The sequence below is a fragment of the Carassius carassius genome, chromosome 45 (genome assembly GCF_963082965.1).
Source record: "Carassius carassius chromosome 45, fCarCar2.1, whole genome shotgun sequence".
NCBI classification, from domain to species: Eukaryota; Metazoa; Chordata; class Actinopteri; order Cypriniformes; family Cyprinidae; genus Carassius; species Carassius carassius.
The window spans coordinates 20,382,075-20,402,806 of NC_081799.1; the positions used below are offsets into that span (position 1 = coordinate 20,382,075).

The following is a 20,732-nucleotide window of genomic DNA, read 5'->3' on the forward strand; positions in this document are numbered from 1 at the left end:
TGAAGCTCACTAATACTGCAACACTGAACTGCTGTTTTAGTCTTCACAGCATCAACACCTCTCAGTGTAAACGAGAGAGATGTTTGTAAAGCCGTCTGGAGTTTTATCTCAGATGTGTGACATGCTGGGGAACTAGATCAAGCTGTGTGCTTGGGTCTCTGTAAATGAAAGTGTGTGTAAGACTGGGCTCAGGATAGAGGTTTAATTTGTTCCTTCTTGCAGTGATAATTGGGCACAAACTTTGATGTTCTCAGTGGACTTTGAGGTATATTGTGAAGTGTTTCAGTGTAATTTACCCACTGTCAGTTTCAAGATGAATTGCTGCTTTGTTCACCACATTAAGCCATTACAACAACACAGTTTGATGGCTCTCATTGTTTGATTTTTCCACAATTTGGAATTCAGAAGCAGATTTTGTATTTCCTCCTTTTGCTTTAATGATTGAAAGAGCAAGTGAACAAAACTCAATTATCCATGTTCTCTGTTATAATTCGAGAGGAGCTTTTGCTTCCGTCTGATCTATCTGTCAAATCTATATTATGTGATCCATTTTCCAGTCATTTAAAATCTCTCAAAAACCTTACAAATATTATTTACTTTGTGGTTTTATTGGTAAACAAATACAGATTTTCATCCAGAAGTCTCAGACTTTTGGTTAGTTTGAGAGTTTAGAAAATGACATTTTACAAACCTTCAGTGAACCATATCTGACATTTAAAGCAAAACCCCACAATGGCTCAATCAAGTATTCATGCAAATATTTTTTAATTTATTAGATTTTTAATTCAATATTTGTGCAAATGCAAAAACAGCTTTGGCAGAATAACACTGAAAATAACATAGAATTATTATTATTATTTTTAAGTTAGAAAAGAGAGCAATTCTCCTTATCGATCTGGCAGCACTTCAGCAGTTTGAGGAAAGTCTGCATCTTGTGCGCATCTTTCCTGAAGCAGTAGGTCACACTGTAATCTCTTCTCACAGTTTCAAGTTTACTAGAAGACACAAAGCGATCGGATGTCTGTTCAGGACCCTCCAATGCCAAACTACCTTCACCCAGTATCTGACCGACAGAGAGAGAGATAGATTGTTTTTCAAACATATAGGAATTTTCCAGAAATTCATTATCTCAGCAGTTCTTACTCTTACAGTCAATTTCATCAGATGTCATTAGAGGAACTCACGGAAATCTCTTGGATTTCACTTTTAGACAAAGGAACCGGCACCATTTTAGGAGCACACATGGTCCCTTCGGGAATATGCAGATTCATTCCGTATGAAATGAGCATCTCATCCTGAAAATATTTAGGAATCATTCTGTACTAGTTGACTGTTTAATTATTTCATCAGGTATTTAGATTGAAATCTTGGTACAGTGCAAAATTTTAAAGCTTAGCTTTAGGTTCATTTCTCTGTTACTCAGAAACATCAATTTGGAGTCCTCTGAGAAGCGGTAAATGAGCTCTGCATGTTGAACAGCTCGTTCCAGGAGCTTCTCAATTGAGATGGTGCAGGACGTTCCTGCAGTATCTTGGCCCGGACAGTCCACAGGAGATCCAGCCACGGCCCGCGGTGAGCAGAGCACAAATGCCACACAGACCTGTAGAACTTCAGGATGATAACGGGACAAAAAGAGAGATTCGTTAGCAGATACATTCAATAATGTTCACATTGATTTTATAGCCTGAATGTTTATCAAAGCAACTTTGTAAAATGTATAATTATACTTAGTGAGACTACATGCTATAAACATTTCTTATTAATATGTTTGTCATACTCTTAGCGAGATATGCTTCAGTTAGCCATCAATTAGCAAATTGATCTTTTGTGCAAAATTGTAAATGTAATTCTCTGTACCTGTAGTTTTCTTCATTTTTCATAGAACAAAAGTCAATTCTTGTTGGACTCTCTGACTGTGGTCCTCTCACAGTTATGTATACCTTATATACTCTACCAGTTTTATCAATAAACCAAATAAGAAAACAACTTGAACGTAAGGGATGTTAAGTTGATATGTGACCACGTTTCACTATTTTTATGCATAATCTCTAATATAAAAAAGACGTGTCAGATGCAAAATTCAGCTGTTTCTGTGCGCTACTGTTTCAGATCTCCGCTATTTGAGTAATATTATATTTTGCAATGTGACATGCCATTTTTCATTTAAAACTACTTTAAACATAAGTTTTGTAGTATGTCCACTGTTATACTGTGATATAGTAGTAGTATAAATTATTACACATGCATTTTTTTCCCACGTCATATTAAATAAGAAACTGGAACATTTGTACTTGCATCTTTGATGTTTCCATGCTTTCTACAAAACTGAAATCGAGGGGTTATGAAGTCATTGGCAGGGGACACAATGACACTATGGACATGGTGGACAACTTAACTAAAGTCAAGCGGTTAGTCAGAAATCTAAAACCTCACCTGATGTGCAGTATGCTTCATCTAGCACTTAACCTTGGACGCAGATTTGCGGAAACATAGCCTTCACTTAATCAACTTGAGAAAATAATTTCAGAGTAAGTCAGAGTAAATCAAATGTAACAATTTATTTTCAGTCAGGTATGTATTATGCCAGTTACATAGCCAATTCATAGATATCAAATATTACAAGACATCAAATTCTCAAAGATGAATCTAAGAGTAAAAGATGCAAACCTGACTTTTAGTAAAATACACAATATGAAGTGTGTGAACACACTTCATATCGTGGGCACATTCCGGCTACAGAAGGCCCTGATTCTTTTGCAACATTTGCTTAAATACGTCAGACCAAGACAAACATCCCACAAGATGAAGACAGAAGCTAACGATTGGAATTTGCATTAACTCAGGTCCCAAATCTGGGTGGCTTTACAACTCAATGGGAATAGAAGGTAATTTACATGGAGGACCCTGGGAAAGGGCACTCCCATTACAGTAATCAATATATCTCTTAACTCTTAGGATCTGAATTATCTTTTAGTCTACTTTTGTAAGATTGAGACCATTGTACCAGTCACCCTGAGACAAGTTCAAGTTCAAGTTCATTTATTTATATAGCACATTAAAACAGCCGCTAGACAGATCAAAGTGCTTTACAGAACGAGCATATAAAAATAAAAGCAGCAAAACACACATAAGCACATAGAGAACAACTAAGCTAAGATTAATTATAAATCAAAGAAACAGATGTAAAAAAAAAAAATAAGAACAGCCTGATAAAAGTAATCAATATGCTAACGAGAATAGGCAAGTTTTGACCAGAGACTTAAAAACAGAGAGATTGGGAGCCGTTCTGATCTCTAGAGGCATGGTGTGCCACAGACGAGGTCCTGCCACCGCAAAAGCACGCTCCCCTCTACGCTTAAGTCTGACACGAGGGACTACCAGCAGTGCCTGGTCGTGGGATCTGAGACTTCTGGACGGAATGTACGGATGAATAAGTTCAGAGAGATAAACCGGTGCTAGGTTGTGTAAAGATTTGAAGACAAAAAGAAGAATTTTAAAATCTATTCTCTGCCGGACTGGTAACCAATGTAAAGATCTGAGGATGGGAGAGATATGATCATATTTGCGACAATTATGGATGAGTCTGGCCGCAGCATTTTGGACTAACTGAAGACGGGAAATTTAAGAATCTGATATCCCGCAATATAGTGAGTTGCAATAATCCAGCCGACACGTGATGAAAGCATGAACCACCATTTCCAGAGTTATTGGAGTGAGAAAGCCTTTGATTTTAGATAGTAAGCAAAGTTGGTAGAAACCGGAACTAACTAAAGATGAGATGTGTTTATCAAACTTTAAAGACTGGTCCACAAGAACACCTAAGTTCCGCACTCCTGTAGATTTAAAGGGAGATAGATTCCCCAAGTCTGGGCATGTGCACTGGGACCTTTCACTCGGGCTGAAAACAATGACCTCGGTCTTATCATCATTAAGAGATAGGAAATTTTGAGCTAGCCATGCCTTCACCTCCTCTAAGCATAGATGAAGAGATCACATTTAATGCTGCAGTATTATTGTGCTTGATTGGAATGTACATTTGGGTGTCACTTGCATAAAAGTGAAATGATACACAGTGTTTCCTAAAAATTGTGCCCAGCGGTAGCTTGTAAAGAGAAAATAGAGGGGGAGCCAAAATAGAGCCCTGTGGAAGACCACAGCTCAGAGGTGCCATGGAGCTGGAAAAGTTTCCCATCTTTACTAAAAACTTTCTGTCAGTAAGGTAAGACTGGAACCATGACAGGACAGAGCCTTTTATGCCCACCCATGTCTCCAGTCTAGCTAACAGAGTAGGGTGGTCAACGGTGTCAAAAGCCGCCAACAGATCTAGGAGAACTAGAACCACGGTGTCTCCAGAGCAAGTGTAAATATCACTTGCATTAATGTAAAACATTATATTATTGACCATTCTGAGTGAAACCAAGTGGAGGGAGGGTGGGTAAGGAAGGGGATGAGAAGGAACTGATAACATATGTGAGAGAGGTGTTTCCCGCACTGCCTCTTTGTGAAATGTGGGAACAGATGACTATATGTTAATGCCCTGTGTGTCTTTTGAGTGTCTCAGAAGATCAAAGTGTCTGAGTTTATGTAAGTCTTACAGTTAAAATGACTAATATGCATTCAAACATGAATACTTCTAATTACTAAAGTTCTATCCTTAAATAATATTAATATTAATATTATACAGCTTGACTGACTGATGTTAATAGTGTACTTTCAAATATTTAAAAAACTGCACCATTTTACAAATATTTATTATATATATATATATATATATATATATATATATATATATATATATATATATATATATATATATTAGGGATGCACCGAATATTCGGCCACCGAAAATTTTCGGCCGAAAATGGCCAAAAAGTGCATTTTCGGTTTTCGGCCGAAACACTTTTATTACCGAAACAACACGGCCGAAATGTTATGATGACGCAAACAGAAACCGCGACCTGCACGTGCACCTGCATAGCGCAGACCACGAGCTCCCCGCGTCATTCACTTCACACCAGTGGGTCTTAATAGAGAACATTCTCTCTATTCTTATTCCTTTATTCGCAGCACTAAAGCGTCTCCTAACAAAGAGATTGAGACGGACCACGAAGTGAAAACAAAGAAAAGTACAGTCTTATAGAGTCTGTTAGCACACGTCTCACTGAGATCTTTTCGGATCCTCCGCACTTCATCGCGAATGTGCTTGATCCGCGTTATAAAGACCATTACTTGGACGCGGAAATATGGCAGAGCACACGAGAAATGCTCCAGGCCGCGCTGGATGCGGAGAACCCGCGTGGAGACGGAGAAGCGCCAAGTGCAGGAGACTGAGATCAGAGCGCAAAAAAAAAAAAGACTCGTCTCTGCATATATAATACACACACATATACATATACATGCATAATATCAGATTGTAGCCATATTTCTGCTAGATTTCTGCTTTAATTTGATAAAAATGTTTATTTATGCCCTGGCCCTATTTAAATACACTCTCTCAAATATTTCTCAAATGTCAGGCAGATGACAAGCTCAACTGCTCAACAGCTAGATGGTTATCTGTCTGAAGTCCCCATCCCCAGAAGTGATAACAGTCTTGCCTACTGGAGAAGTAATGCACTTTCTAGTACTACAGAGAAAAATTTCAAATGCTCTTCACCTAAATGCACTTTTTATGAGAGAACAGTTAATTTTAAAACCTTTCTGCAGGCCAGTAGGCCTGTACATTATTATTTAATATACAGATGAGTGGGATTAAATTTTAGTTTGAATTTTATTTTATACTGTGCATTGTTGCAATGTGCTTAATAAATATTTGCATAATTTGTAATTATGCATTTTTATGTTTTTTTATAATTTATGTAATTGTAATTATCTTTGAAACTTTAATATTAATTTATGCAATTGCAATGTTTTAATTTTAGTAAAGTTAGTACACGGTCATAGCAATAAATGCAATGGTACTAATAATTGGGATAATTTCTTTCGGTGTTTCGGTTTCGGTTTTCGGCCTTGGTTTTCTCTTTTTCGGTTTTCGGTTTCGGCCAAGAATTTTCATTTCGGTGCATCCCTAATATATATATATATATATAATTACCCTGGCGAGTAAACTAAAATGTTTACTAGCCAGTGGTGATTCAATTGCCAAGGTATCCGAAAAAGGGGTTGCATTATAAATTTTGATCACAAATGAAATGGGCACAGTGAAAATCTGACATTCTTTGTTTGAGCTACAGGATTTAAATACAACACCTCTTTGTTTCTTTCTCTGAATTGATTTATGTGATATGTGAGTGTGGTTTGACACCATTTGTCAATCTGAGGTTTATCTTACAGAGGAAGTTAATGTGGTTACGTGTGATAAGTGGTATTTGTGTAGCGTGTTAGCAGCGTCTGTACCTGTGTGTTTGACTGCGGTATTTTGAATTATGTGCTAGTTAATTTTTGATTGTAATTAAATTTGTGTCAGTGTACTTGAGTTTACTAAAAACATTCATATAATTTGTTCAGATTAATGCTAAATAGGCAAAGAAAATCCCTGCAGGGCAGAGGTGGGTAGAGTACCCAAAAACTGTACTCAAGTAAAAGTAAAAGTACTTCTAGAAATATTTACTCAAGTAAAAGTAAAAGTACTAGTCTTGAATAGTTACTTGAGTAAGAGTACAGGAGTATCGGATAGAAAATCTACTCAAGTAGTTAGTTACTAGTTACTTTGGGTCATATATACTGAACCTATTTTTATTTAGATATATAGATAAAATGTATGTAATTTATGTGTGTGTGTATAAATTTATACAACCCGAATTCCGGAAAAGTTGGGACGTTTTTTAAATTTTAATAAAATGAAAACTAAAGGAATTTCAAATCACATGAGCCAATATTTTATTCACAATAGAACATAGATAACGTAGCAAATGTTTAAACTGAGAAATTTTACACTTTTATCCACTTAATTAGCTCATTTAAAATTTAATGCCTGCTACAGGTCTCAAAAAAGTTGGCACGGGGGCAACAAATGGCTAAAAAAGCAAGCAGTTTTGAAAAGATTCAGCTGGGAGAACATCTAGTGATTAATTAAGTTAATTGATATCAGGTCTGTAACATGATTAGCTATAAAAGCTTTGTCTTAGAGAAGCAGAGTCTCTCAGAAGTAAAGATGGGCAGAGGCTCTCCAATCTGTGAAAGACTGTGTAAAAAAATTGTGGAAAACTTTAAAAACAATGTTCCTCAACGTCAAATTGCAAAGGCTTTGCAAATCTCATCATCTACAGTGCATAAAATCATCAAAAGATTCAGAGAAACTGGAAAAATCTCTGTGCGTAAGGGACAAGGCCGGAGACCTTTATTGGATGCCCGTGGTCTTCGGGCTCTCAGACGACACTGCATCACTCATCGGCATGATTGTGTCAATGACATTACTAAATGGGCCCAGGAATACTTTCCGAAACCACTGTCGGTAAACACAATCCGCCGTGCCATCAGCAGATGCCAACTAAAGCTCTATCATGCAAAAAGGAAGCCATATGTGAACATGGTCCAGAAGCGCCGTCGTGTCCTGTGGGCCAAGGCTCATTTAAAATGGACTATTTCAAAGTGGAATAGTGTTTTATGGTCAGACGAGTCCAAATTTGACATTCTTGTTGGAAATCACGGACGCCGTGTCCTCCGGGCTAAAGAGGAGGGAGACCTTCCAGCATGTTATCAGCCAAAAGCCAGCATCTCTGATGGTATGGGAGTGCATAAGTGCATACGGTATGGGCAGCTTGCATGTTTTGGAAGGCTCTGTGAATGCTGAAAGGTATATAAAGGTTTTAGAGCAACATATGCTTCCCTCCAAACAACGTCTATTTCAGGGAAGACCGGCATTTTGGGTCTTCATGAGCTGTATGCCAAAATCATCAGTATTAAAACAATAAAAGACCTGAAATATTTCAGTTGGTGTGCAATGAATCTAAAATATATGAAAGTTTAATTTTTATCATTACATTATGGAAAATAATAAACTTAATCACAATATGCTAATTTTTTGAGAAGGACCTGTAAAAACACATCTATCTCTGGCTCAGCGCCAGCAAGCGATGACAGATCTGAATTTAGCAGCTGATGATATGACTTGCTGAACGTACTCGCACCGGTGTGATTGTATTAAAATTAATAAAATCTTAATTGGCTATTTTTTGTCATTTGGAAGCTGCATTCAACTTGACTCCCCTCTGTTATAAGCCACACACGTACAACAAACTAATGTCACAGTGGTATCGTGTACTGTAATCGAATGTAGCCCAAGTTATTACCTGTTAAACAGTAGACAGCACACGCGGTGTTCATCTAATAAGGATCTCCATCGCAAGCAAATAATAGCCTTTGCAGATTTGCTTTCAATTCAGTGCAGTTCTATCGCCACGTTTTCAACGCTGCTGATGTTAAACGTTACAACTCTGAGTGAACCACTTCAGATGCTCAGCGTGTGCGGCAGGGAACTGAACGACTCATTCAAACTGATTCATGAACCAATTCACTCGTTTGCCAATTGGTTTGATCAAGCCTTTGAACAGAATTGACTCAAAAGAATGAATCATTCGCGAATGGGCATCGCTAATTGCCCAGAAAAAAGTAGATGGCGCGTTTGGAATAAACTGAAGCATTTATAACATTTATTGCATTAAGATAAAGTAACGAGAGGAGCGTCGCCCCCAGTAACGAAGTAAAAGTACAGATTTTTCCCCAAAAATTTACTCAAGTAAGAGTATAAAGTACCCATCTTTAAATATACTCAGAAAAGTATTAGTTACCCCAAAAAATTACTCAAGTAAATGTAACGAAGTAAATGTAACTCGTTACTACCCATCTCTGCTGCAGGGTGGCTTTTGTTTACATTGAGAACTTGAACAAAATCTCGAATTCTTATGATTCACTTAATGAAAACATAAAGATGTAAAATTAACAAGGTTTTTTTTTTAGTTAAAGTTAAACTTTGACCTTCACTGTAAATGTATTATCCAACTCTTGTTCACATCAGTTTAATAAATGCAAATGCAGAGATGAGGAGAGTCATGGGGGTGAGGGGGCAAGGATCAGCGCAATAGGAAATGTGATTCTACTATTTGTGTTGTTCTTTCTAAAGCCTTTGTGTTCCCATGGGTACAAGCAGTCAGGAGCTAAAGTTTCTCCTTTCAGATGGGGTTCCATGATTGCTGAGGAGGATCTAAAGAGGAATTTGGATAACTAGAACATTGACCCTCAATGCAAACCTATCCTGTATGCTATAATGGTGTCTCTTTAATTAGTTTTCGTGTTGTTTGCTTTGGCTGATTGGTGTGCGAACACTACATCTGATGTGAGGTTAGTTTTGGGACCATTTTCTAAGCTGTTTTTGCTTTATAGTGTGTAAATTGTGGCATGTGCCTGGGATTAGGACATTTTATTGAGGATTTTAGCAGCACCCCGATGGTTATATGCTTGGAAAGAGAACTTCATGGCATGAACTTCAAGCAACACTTTATTTGCTGGGACGTTTTTAGTTTGCAGGTAGGAGGTGAATAATTTTTCACATTTATAGGGTGACAAAGAAATGAAATTAGTGCTTTATTGGTGTGGTTTGTTGTGTTTGAGTGGATTATGAGCTACAGTAAATGCAGTATTTATCTTTTATTGCCTTCAGAGGTTTGGGTTTGTAAGCAACTTTGGAATTTTAATGTGCTTTCTTGCAGAAGACATTTTTTTTTACTTGTATGGCATCAAATAATTATTACTCTATTCTATAAATTATCTAAGTTATTAAGAGGAGACCATTTTAAAATGTGTTTTTAGCTTATAAAATATTATTTAATTGTATTTTAAATATTTGTATATATATCAGCTAAACGGCATAATTAATAGTTTCAAGTAAATTCAGTTAGTATGTTAATTTATTCAAATGACACATTTATATACATGTGTGTGTGTGTGTATATACAGTGTGTTTGTGTGTGTGTGTGTGTGTGTGTGTGTGTATATATATATATATATAACTGATATACATGTTTATGTTTTTCTGCTAGCTGAAAGATGTTCAAGTTTATCCGGAAACAAATTCATGACCACCTTGTCGAGCGGAAAATTAGGAGAACTCGTCTTGTTACAAAGGATGGCCACTGCAACATTAAATTTGGGACTACTGAATATCACAACCATTTTGCTTTCCTTATGGACTTCTGGACTACATTTGTTGAGATTCATTGGTGTTTTGTCATTTTTTTATTTGTCGCTGCCTTCACAGGAAGTTGGTTCATTTTTGGTTTGCTTTGGTATTCGCTTGCAAAAACTAACGGAGACTTCGATGTTCTCCAGAACTCGTCTGAATCCCAGCAGATGAAATGTTTAGATAACGTTAACAGTCTCACGACCGCCTTCTTGTACTCTTTAGAGACCCAGACAACTATTGGCTATGGCAGTCGGACTCTCACGGGTCACTGCCCGGGCACAGTCGCCCTGTTGATCATCCAGTCCCTCATGGGCACCATCATAAACTGCTTTATGTGTGGACTCATTTTGGCAAAGATCTCTCTCCCAAAGAAAAGAGCAAAAACGGTAACCTACAGTGAAATAGCTGTCATTTGTCTTTGGAAGGGGAATCTGTGCCTCCAGATACGGGTGGCCAACCTACGAAAATCTCTTCTTATTGGCAGCCACATTTATGGAAAGCTTCTCCGAACCACCATCACTCCAGAGGGGGAAACCATCATACTAGATCAGGTGAATATTGACTTTTTAGTGGATGCTGGGAAGGACAACCTGTTCTTCATTTGTCCACTTGCCCTGTACCACGTGATCGACAAATCCAGCCCGTTTTCCGAAATGGCTGCGGACACTCTTCAGCAGCAGGACTTTGAGTTGGTGGTCTTCCTGGATGGAACGGCTGAATCCACCAGCTCGTCCTGCCAAGTCCGAACTTCCTACCTGCCAAGGGAGATTAAGTGGGGTTGCAACTTCCTGCCTGTCGTCTCTCGCACCAAGGGTGGGAAATACTGTGTCAACCTGTCCAACTTTTCCAAAACGGAGTCAGCGGTGACCCCGCACTGTGCCTATTGTTTCAACAACGAACATAACAAGGAACTCATTCTCCACCGACATGAACGTGAAGGCTTCGATAATCTGGGATTTGATGTTATTGACCTTCAAACTGTGGTGATGTAACTGAGAAGAGAGATTAGGAGTTTGCTGCAGCAGCAACTGATTAAATATGCAGGTCACATCCTCTGACATTGTGGCATTTTGTAATTTTAAAAGTTAGATGCCACATAAAAGAGAAGAGGAAAAAGGAGGGTTCGTTTTGTTATGTACCCTGGCATACACATCGGCTGTGTTCCAAAACCCAGTAAGCTGCCTGTGTAGGCAGACTTTAAAGGTATCATTTGTTTCTGACACAAAGCCTGTTCCATAAGGTAGCGATTGTAAATACAAAATGCCTTGTTTTAATCAAATTGTAATACCTGTCAAAATGAAGAAAACCCAGATGGTGGATAAATTGGGAGAATTTAGCAATTTTATCAGGATTCTTTGATGAATAGAAAGTTCAGAAAAACAGCATTTATTTAAAATAGAAATATCTTGTAACATTATAAAAGTATCTGTTTTTATAGAAGTATGACAGTGGCGAACTACGCAGAACCAGTTGCATGATGTATAGAGTTGGTGGCTATAAATACAGTTGACATGATGGCCTCACCTACCTGTGGGTGAAAACAAATCCCAGTTACCATAGTGACCCATTTGGTTCTAAGGGGAAACTGAAGACAAATGCTGTAGACATGCACATTTTCAGATGTTTCATTGCACATGCATCTCACATCCTGTCAATAAATAGCTTTTAATCACAACAGTCTTCTTTTTAGATTTTCTTTTGTACCCCCCAGACTAAACCACACCTTCAATGTGTAACTCTGAAACTCCCGGAAAGTGTTTCATATCATCACTTATGAGGTTTCTTTTGCTAGGATCCAACCTTAGAATGCAGATGTCTTGTAGTCACGGTTGGGTATTGTTTAAATTTTATTGATTACGATTCTTCTTATGCTGATTCTTATTGATTCCTAGTTGCGATTCCAATAAGATTTCAAGAAATCCAATATAAAAAAATTAAGTCAAAAATTTTTTTTTTTAACAAAGCATTCTGTTGCAGCTAAATAACATGAGCAAAAACCAGCAGCTACAGAATTTTGCCTATGCTTAAAAAAATAAAAATAAAAATAAAAATACCACCGCAAAAACAACTAGGTTAATATAAATTTAAAATATTAAAGTGTTAAAGACAAGAGTAAGTAATACAATAGGAATAAACAAATTAATTAATAGCATAAATAAATACTGAAACTGAACCAAATTTCAGGTACTGAAACAGTAATAACATTTTTAAAAACATTGCATAGTTATCTTTCCATGAATAAAATATAGATTAATTAAAGTTATAAAATATATTTTGTCAAGATCAGTGAATTATTTTTTAATTAATTAAATAAGCGTGTTTATAGGCTGCTGTCTCTTTAACACAGAATGCACGCAGCACTAAAAATACTGTACATGCGTTTTCTTTCTCATCTGTTTACATTCATTTAAGACAAATGCCTGTGTTTATGATGATATACTGATATAGTTTTCTGCATACTGGTCGATAAATATGATAGAAGTCAGTTTTGGACCGGAACAAGTTTTTTCTACAATGATAATACACAGAACGGTCCTAGAACGGACACAAACCGGGAACCCGCACTGCTGTTCACTGTGCATGCGCCTGCGCTTCATGTGCGAAGCACGCAAACAGGGCGCAAGTTCTTTCCATTCCTGCAATTAAATGGTTTGAATTCACATTAAAATGGGAACGCAGGAATTGTTAAGCAGAATTGAAATGCACGCTTCTTAATGAATTCATGATTCTTGGAAATTTGGAATCGGTTCTAAAAAGGAACCAGTTTTCGATACCGAACCCTACTTAGAGTGTTCATTTGAGGATTAGACCACAAGCCAAATTAGATTAAGGAGAAGCATAAGAGTAGGCCACTAGAAGGCAAGCCTGAATGTCAGGGCGAGACTGAGACTCAGTAGCAGATGGGTAAAGGCGAGAATCCAGGTGCGGCGACACCTGCGGACGAAGGCTAAGGCAGACGGAACAGCAGCATCGGGCTCCAGTGAGGGGAACATAGGAGGTTGAAAACCAATGGAGCACTGGAATGGAGACATACCTGTGGCCGCCACTGGCAAGGAGTTATGGGCATATTCAATCCAGGATAACTGTTGGCTCCAGGAACTTCCAAATTCTTATGGTCTGTCCAAACCAAGAAGGGCTGCGCTGACCCCTCCAACCAGTGACGCCACTCACCCAAGGCCAGTCTGACCGCCAACAGCTCCCGGTTCCCTACGTCATAATTCCGTTCTGCTGGGCTCAGGCGGTGAGAGTAGTAGGCACAGGGATGTACCTTCCCATCTCTGGGGGATCTCTGAGAAAGGACGGCACCTACTCCAATCTCAGAAGCATCCACCTCCACAATAAACTGACATTCAGGGTCTGGAAACGAAAGAACAGGAGCAGGAATGAATCGGGACTTTAGGTCATTAAAGGCCTCCTGAGCCTTCAAATTCCACCTAAACGGTACCTTAGTGGAGGTAAGAGCTGTCAAGGATGCAGCAACCTGACTAAAGTTTCTGATGAAGCGCCTGTAGAAGTTGGCAAATCCCAGAAACCGCTGCAGTGCCTTGCGTGAGTCTGGAGGTGGCCACTCGGCTACGGCTCTTACCTTAGCGGGATCTGTTTTGATTCCCTCCGCCGAAATGGGCATTTGTCAGGCCAAAGGGTAGCACCCGGTACTCTTAATGTCCTGAAGGAGTGATGAATGCTGTCTTCCACTCATCCCCCTCTCGAATCCGAACCAGGTGATAAGCATTACGGAGGTCCAACTTACTGAAGACCTTGGCTCCCTGCAAGAGTTCAAAGGCAGACGACATTAAGGGCAGGGGGTACCTATTCTTAATGGTAATGTCATTCAAACCTCTGTAATCAATACAAGGGCGCAAGGAGCCATCCTTCTTCCTAACAAAGAAAAATCCTGCGCCAGCAGGAGACGAGGAGGGACGGATGAGACCGGCATCAAGGGACTCACGAATATATTTGTCCATAGCCTCTCTTTCTGGACCAGACAGGGAATATTCCCGACCCCTGGGCAGAGAAGTGCCTGGGAGGAGGTTGATGGCACAATCATGAGGCCGGTGAGGAGGCAGGGACACAGCCCGGGACTTGCTGAAGACCTGCCGCAGATCGCAGGACTCCTCCGGCACCCCGGACAGATCAGCATCATCCACCTGCACAACATGAAACACAGCACCAGGAAAAGAGGCAGAACCCAAACAAGACTCAAGACAAGACTGCTTCCAAGACAAAACTGAGTTTCTGGCCCAATCCACATGAGGGCCGTGCTGCACCAACCACGGGTGTCCCAGAACCACGGGAGCACTCGGGGAGTCAAGAAGGTACAGCTCGGTTATCTCATGGTGATTGCCAGAAACGATAAGACTTACAGGAGGGGTGAGGTGAGTGATGGTGGTGATAGGGGAATCATCAAGAGACCGAACAGAGATAGGAGTAGAGAGGGGAATGGCAGGAATTCCCCACTGCTTGGCTAGTGCCGTGTCCATGAAACTGCCACCAGCCCCAGAATCCACCAGGGCCGAACGGGAGTGAGTAGAACCTCCGAACTGGACACCCACGGGAAGTAGTGTGCGGGAAGAGTGGGGGAAATTAAGAGGAGATTTGCCCACCAGAATCCCCCTGGTTACTGATGGGCCCTGGCTTTTAGCGGGCATTTTCCGACGAAGTGTCCGGCCCTCCCACAGTAGAGACATAAGCCCCGGGTGAGTCTCTCTTGCTTCTGCTGGGGAGTGAGACGCAGACGTCCCACCTGCATAGGTTCAGGGTCAGCAGGAGATGGCAGAGGCAGGACCGGGGTGGATTCGCTGGTCATTTCTCCCACCCTCCAAGAAGTGCTAGCAGACAATTGTTGGTGACGAAGGCGAAGGCGGCTCTCAACACGGAGAGCCAAGTCGACCAGATCATCAAAACTGCGTGGAAGCTCTTGGGTGGCAATCTTGTCTTGGATCTCCTTGTCAAGACCAGCACGGAATACAGCTCTGCAAGCCCCCTCATTCCAGTCACAGGCCGCTGCTAAGGTCTTGAATTCAATGGCAAACTCAATCACTGAACGGCCTCCTTGCCGTAGCCGTGCCAGCTGGGCTGCTGCTTCATCACCCCGAGCAGAACGATCAAATAATTGGACCATCTCCTGTCGAAAGGACTCAAAAGAAGCACAAAAGGGAGCCTGGGCCTCCCATACTGAAGTTCCCCAGTCATGGGCCCTGCCTGTGAGGAGGGTCAAAACATAAGCCACCTTAGTCTCTTCCTGGGCATACCGGCGGGGCTTGAGGGCGAAGACTAGGGAGCACTGAGACAGGAAGGCTCTGCAGGAGTTAGGGTTCCCATCATAGGGAGGTGGGTTGTTGGCATGAGGCTCAGGGTCATGACGGGTAGAGGAAAGGCTAGTGGGGTCCTCCGATCTGGCAGATGTCTGTCTGTGAAGTTCCTGGAGCTGGGCAGTCACCTCCGACAACTTGGCATTAAGGAACTCAACCTCCCGGGACGTGGATGTTAGCTGGGAGGCATGCTGGCCCAAGAGAATGCCCTGCTGGGTGACAGCTGATCTGAGGGGATCTGCACCTGCTGAGTCCATGGTGGTCAGATCTTTCTGTCAGGGTGAGACTGGGACTCAGTTGCAGGTGCTCAAAAAGGTCAGTTTATTAGATTGGATTTAATTTCAAAGGACAAAAAATAAAAATAAAAAAGGTTAACAAACAAAAACTATCCAGGAACAGGGCAGTCTGGAGCAGATCCAAGGAGCCACCTGGACGAATTCCACTAGGAAATCCACTGATACAATGCCCAGATAAGCTGACAGGGAGGCGGGGGCGCTGTTGAGGCGGGGAACTGGTGGCGCGCTGCAGCGTGGCGAAGAAGAGGAGTGACGGCGATCGGTGATCGCTAGCACGGAAGGCTGGAGAGTAGCGCTGCCTGAAAGCAGGAGGAAGAGGGAAAAAACAAACTAGAGAATGAAAACAAAATGGGCATGATCTCTGTGCAGGCTAAACAGGAGATGTGGACAAAGCTAAGACATGGACGAGAACACGAAGATCTGACAACAGACAGCACACATGAGGAGACTAAATAGAGGAGTGATTATCATGATGCAGAGCAGGTGATGGTGACCAATAACAAGATAATAATGAAACAAGAGGGCTGAGACTGGCACCACGGTGACACAGAAGCACATGGTAAGTGTAAACAACCACACACACTATAGGAAAACAGACAGATCAGCCCGGGGACGTGACACTGAATCCATTAACTGAAAAAGCGTAACGCTAAAGCTAAAGCAAACACTTCTGGTCTGGCAGTACATGGGAAAGGAGACCAGAGGCCATTTTTATTTATTTATTTATTTTTTGGATGGATGGATCAGATTCAATGATCTATGCTAAGCTACAGCTAAAGTGCTACCGCCAGACCCGGAGATCAGCTGAATGGATTTGAAAACAGTAAAACAACACTGTTTAATTCATAGGGGAGTTGGAATATGAGCCTATTTTCAAAAATAGTGTACTGTTCCTTTAAGGGAAACTTGATCCAAGTTAGCCATTATTCTTTCTCCAATAGTGAGTAATACGGGCCTTATCTCTCATCTCCCTATAGTAAGATAATCTCTGATAGGAGGGAGTGGAACACAGTTCCTCCTCCCCCAACATATGTTACTAATTAATTCATATGATTACAATATTAACGTATTAAAGCATTAAAATAATTCTGAACCAGAGAAAGTCCATGTCATAAACACAAGCAATTTCACACACCTTCTGAGACTAGATGTGATCTAAGGGTGCTTTCAAATCATGCCCCAAGGATCTGTGACTAACACAATTTCATGTGCTGTACATGTGGAATAATTGACATAAAGACGGTCCGAGATCGCATGAACAAGGTTGTCTCTGCTTGATTGAAAACGTTCTTTAGAGAGGTTTGGTTGTAGTGAGAAATCAATCCAATCCAATGGACCAACAAACCAGGCTGTATCACAATGTATGATGGGTAATACAGTAAATTCATTGAAAAGCAGTAGACGATGTCTGTGGGTGAGCACATCTTCACCATTCAAAAACAAAGCTGTCTGTTTAAGGATTTGACCAGGGGTTTAGTGTGACCAACAGTTAGGCTTTTTTAAATGTTTTATCCAAGGGCTTATTTTTTTTTTAACCTTTATAGAGGGCATTTTCCCATTAATCTCATTAATACTTTCATTTCAAAATCTTACATTTGACCTAATAATTACATTATTATAATGTAATTTTCTATACGTTATCAAATTAAATCATTACATTAAAAATACAACTCCATTAAATAATATTATGAGATTCTTTTAAATATTTTTGAATATACAAACAAGAAATGATGGTGATGATACTGGCGTTTTAATTTCGTTGAAAAGTATGTGCCAGTAGTGAGCATCTAATAAGTCAGTCATTGACTCATTCATTAAAACGATTTGTTCAAACGGCAGAGTCAATCAGATGTTTATGGATGGACTAATGAAACTTTGACTGAACTGTAAGTGACCTAATATTATTGTATTTGCTTATTGATCTGTTTATACAACTATTAAGCAGTCATAATTGTGAAAATGTAATAATAAATGTAATAATAAAAACATATTTGTATTTTTTTTTTCCTCAGGATGCAGAGTTTCTTAGTGTTGCACGCTTTAATTTCTCCTGAAGAGGCTAGGCCTAACTGCGTATTGTAACAGTGGCTTAATGTAATGTGAGGTAAAAGGGCGTACCATCAGTTATTTATAATCACATAAAAAAGTTTTTATTTTAATATTTGAAACATGAACTAAACTACATGGTTCTTGCACAAATATATTTTTAGACAAAATAATTTTTTTTTAATGCCACGCTACTTGCCTCCATGGCAAAGGCTAACTGGACAGCAAACTTCAGCATCAGAGCAGCACTCCAGCTCTCTTGTTTGTCGACGAAGTGTCAGGCTGGCACTGGCAGAAAACATTACTCCCCCTTAATTCGTTGTTGACTTTTTACTGTTATTACAGCTTCTTAAATTGTCAGAGCCTCTATGTATGGCTTGCTGTGGGGAAGTTTGGATGAAGCTCACTAATACTGCAACACTGAACTGCTGTTTTAGTCTTCACAGCATCAACACCTCTCAGTGTAAACGAGAGAGATGTTTGTAAAGTCGTCTGGAGTTTTATCTCAGATGTGTGACATGCTGGGGAACTAGATCAAGCTGTGTGCTTGGGTCTCTGTAAATGAAAGTGTGTGTAAGACTGGGCTCAGGATAGAGGTTAAATTTGTTCCTTCTTGCAGTGATAATTGGGCACAAACTTTGATGTTCTCAGTGGACTTTGAGGTATATTGTGAAGTGTTTCAGTGTAATTTACCCACTGTCAGTTTCAAGATGAATTGCTGCTTTGTTCACCACATTAAGCCATTACAACAACACAGTTTGATGGCTCTCATTGTTTGATTTTTCCACTATTTGGAATTCAGAAGCAGATTTTATATTTCCTCCTTTTGCTTTAATGATTGAAAGAGCAAGTGAACAAAACTCAATTATCCATGTTCTCTGTTATAATTCGAGAGGAGCTTTTGCTTCCGTCTGATTTATCTGTCAAATCTATATTATGTGATCCATTTTCCAGTCATTTAAAATCTCTCAAAAACCTTACAAATATTATTTACTTTGTGGTTTTATTGGTAAACAAATACAGATTTTCATCCAGAAGTCTCAGACTTTTGGTTAGTTTGAGAGTTTAGAAAATGACATTTTACAAACCTTCAGTGAACCATATCTGACATTTAAAGCAAAACCCCACAATGGCTCAATCAAGTATTCATGCAAATATTTTTTAATTTATTAGATTTTTAATTCAATATTTGTGCAAATGCAAAAACAGCTTTGGCAGAATAACACTGAAAATAACATAGAATTATTATTATTATTTTTAAGTTAGAAAAGAGAGCAATTCTCCTTATCGATCTGGCGGCACTTCAGCAGTTTGAGGAAAGACTGCATCTTGTGCGCATCTTTCCTGAAGCAGTAGATCACACTGTAATCTCTTCTCACAGTTTCAAGTTTACTAGAAGACACAAAGCGATCGGATGTCTGTTCAGGACCCTCCAATGCCAAACTACCTTCACCCAGTATCTGACCGACAGAGAGAGAGATAGATTGTTTTTCAAACATATTGGAATTTTCCAGAAAAATTCAAAAAAGAGTTTGGACTCATAATTTTCAACAATTTATATTCACCTGTCTAATGAGAACAATTATACCCTGTTCCAGGCTCATTAGTTTGGTAGATATCCATTTGCTCCTGGTAAGCAGGGCACTTGGGACATTCTCATAACTCTCAAGAGATGCCTGTACTTCTACCAGTGGATCAATCCAGAACTGGGCCAGAATCAGGATCGAGTGAAGGATCCATTTGTCCTGGAGGGGAAAACAAAAAAAGCTAGTTTATTTCAGCAGTTCTTAGCAGAAAGTTACTCTTACAGTCAATTTCATCAGATGTCATTAGAGGAACTCACGGAAATCTCTTGGATTTCACTTTTAGACAAAGGAACCGGCACCGTTTTAGGAGCACACATGGTCCCTTCGGGAATATGCAGATTCATTCCGTATGAAATGAGCATCTCATCCTGAAAATATTTAGGAATCATTCTGTACAAGTTGACTGTTTAATTATTTTCATCAGGTATTTAGATTCAAAATTGTAAAGCTTAGCTTTAGGTTCATTTCTCTGTTACTCACAAACATCAATTTGGAGTCCTCTGAGAAGCGGTAAATGAGCTCTGCATGTTGAACAGCTCGTTCCAGGAGCTTCTCAATTGAGATGGTGCAGGACGTTCCTGCAGTATCTTGGCCCGGACAGTCCACAGGAGATCCAGCCACGGCCCGCGGTGAGCAGAGCACAAATGCCACACAGACCTGTAGAACTTCAGGATGATAACGGGACAAAAAGAGAGATTCGTTAGCAGATACATTCAATAATGTTCACATTGATTTTATAGCCTGAATGTTTATCAAAGCAACTTTGTAAAATGTATAATTATACTTAGTGAGACTACATGCTATAAACATTTCTTATTAATATGTTTGTCATACTCTTAGCGAGATATGCTTCAGTTAGCCATCAATTAGCAAATTGATCTTTTGTGCAAAATTGTAAATGTATTCTCCGTACCTGTAGTTATCTTCATTTTTTGTAAAACAAAAGTCAATTCTTGTTGGACTCTCTGACTGTGGTCCTCTCACAGTTATGTATACCTTATATACTCTACCAGTTTTATGAATAAACCAAATAAGAAAACAACTTGAACGTAAGTGATGGTAAGTTGATATGTGACCACATGTTTCACTGTTTTTATGCATAATCTCTAATATAAAAAAGACGTGTCAGATGCAAAATTCAGCTGTTTCTGTGCGCTACTGTTTCAGATCTCCGCTATTTGAGTAATATTATATTTTGCAATGTGACATGCCAAAACTACTTTAAACATAATTTTTGTAGTCCACTATCATACTGTGATATAGTAGTAGTATAAATTATAAAACGCATTTTTTCCCCAGGTCATATTAAATA

At 39.5% G+C, this 20,732-nt stretch overlaps 2 protein-coding genes and 1 pseudogene across 4 annotated transcripts; 1 reads left to right on the forward strand and 2 right to left on the reverse strand.

Annotated features, from left to right (window-relative positions):
• Positions 1–865: 865 nt before the first annotated feature.
• On the reverse strand, positions 866–1,873 carry LOC132127746 (somatolactin-like; annotated as a pseudogene).
• Positions 1,874–9,153: 7,280 nt separating this feature from the next.
• On the forward strand, positions 9,154–11,628 carry LOC132127219 (ATP-sensitive inward rectifier potassium channel 1-like). 3 transcript variants are annotated; one of them, XM_059538989.1, is made up of 3 exons: positions 9,154–9,255; positions 9,382–9,525; positions 10,038–11,628. In XM_059538989.1, the coding sequence occupies exon 3, from the start codon at positions 10,045–10,047 to the stop codon at positions 11,170–11,172; it is 1,128 nt and encodes a 375-aa protein (XP_059394972.1). In that variant the 5' UTR covers positions 9,154–9,255; positions 9,382–9,525; positions 10,038–10,044; the 3' UTR covers positions 11,173–11,628. The 3 variants fall into 3 exon arrangements, with proteins under 3 accessions (XP_059394972.1, XP_059394971.1, XP_059394970.1); XM_059538988.1 differs by lacking the exon at positions 9,382–9,525; XM_059538987.1 differs by having other exon boundaries at positions 9,160–9,525.
• Positions 11,629–19,096: 7,468 nt separating this feature from the next.
• On the reverse strand, positions 19,097–20,349 carry smtlb (somatolactin beta). Its single transcript, XM_059539135.1, has 5 exons — positions 20,334–20,349; positions 19,901–20,085; positions 19,678–19,788; positions 19,400–19,579; positions 19,097–19,294 (listed from the first exon to the last, which is right to left on the reverse strand). Exons 1-5 carry the CDS (start codon positions 20,347–20,349, stop codon positions 19,097–19,099), a joined length of 690 nt encoding a protein of 229 aa, XP_059395118.1.
• Positions 20,350–20,732: the final 383 nt, after the last annotated feature.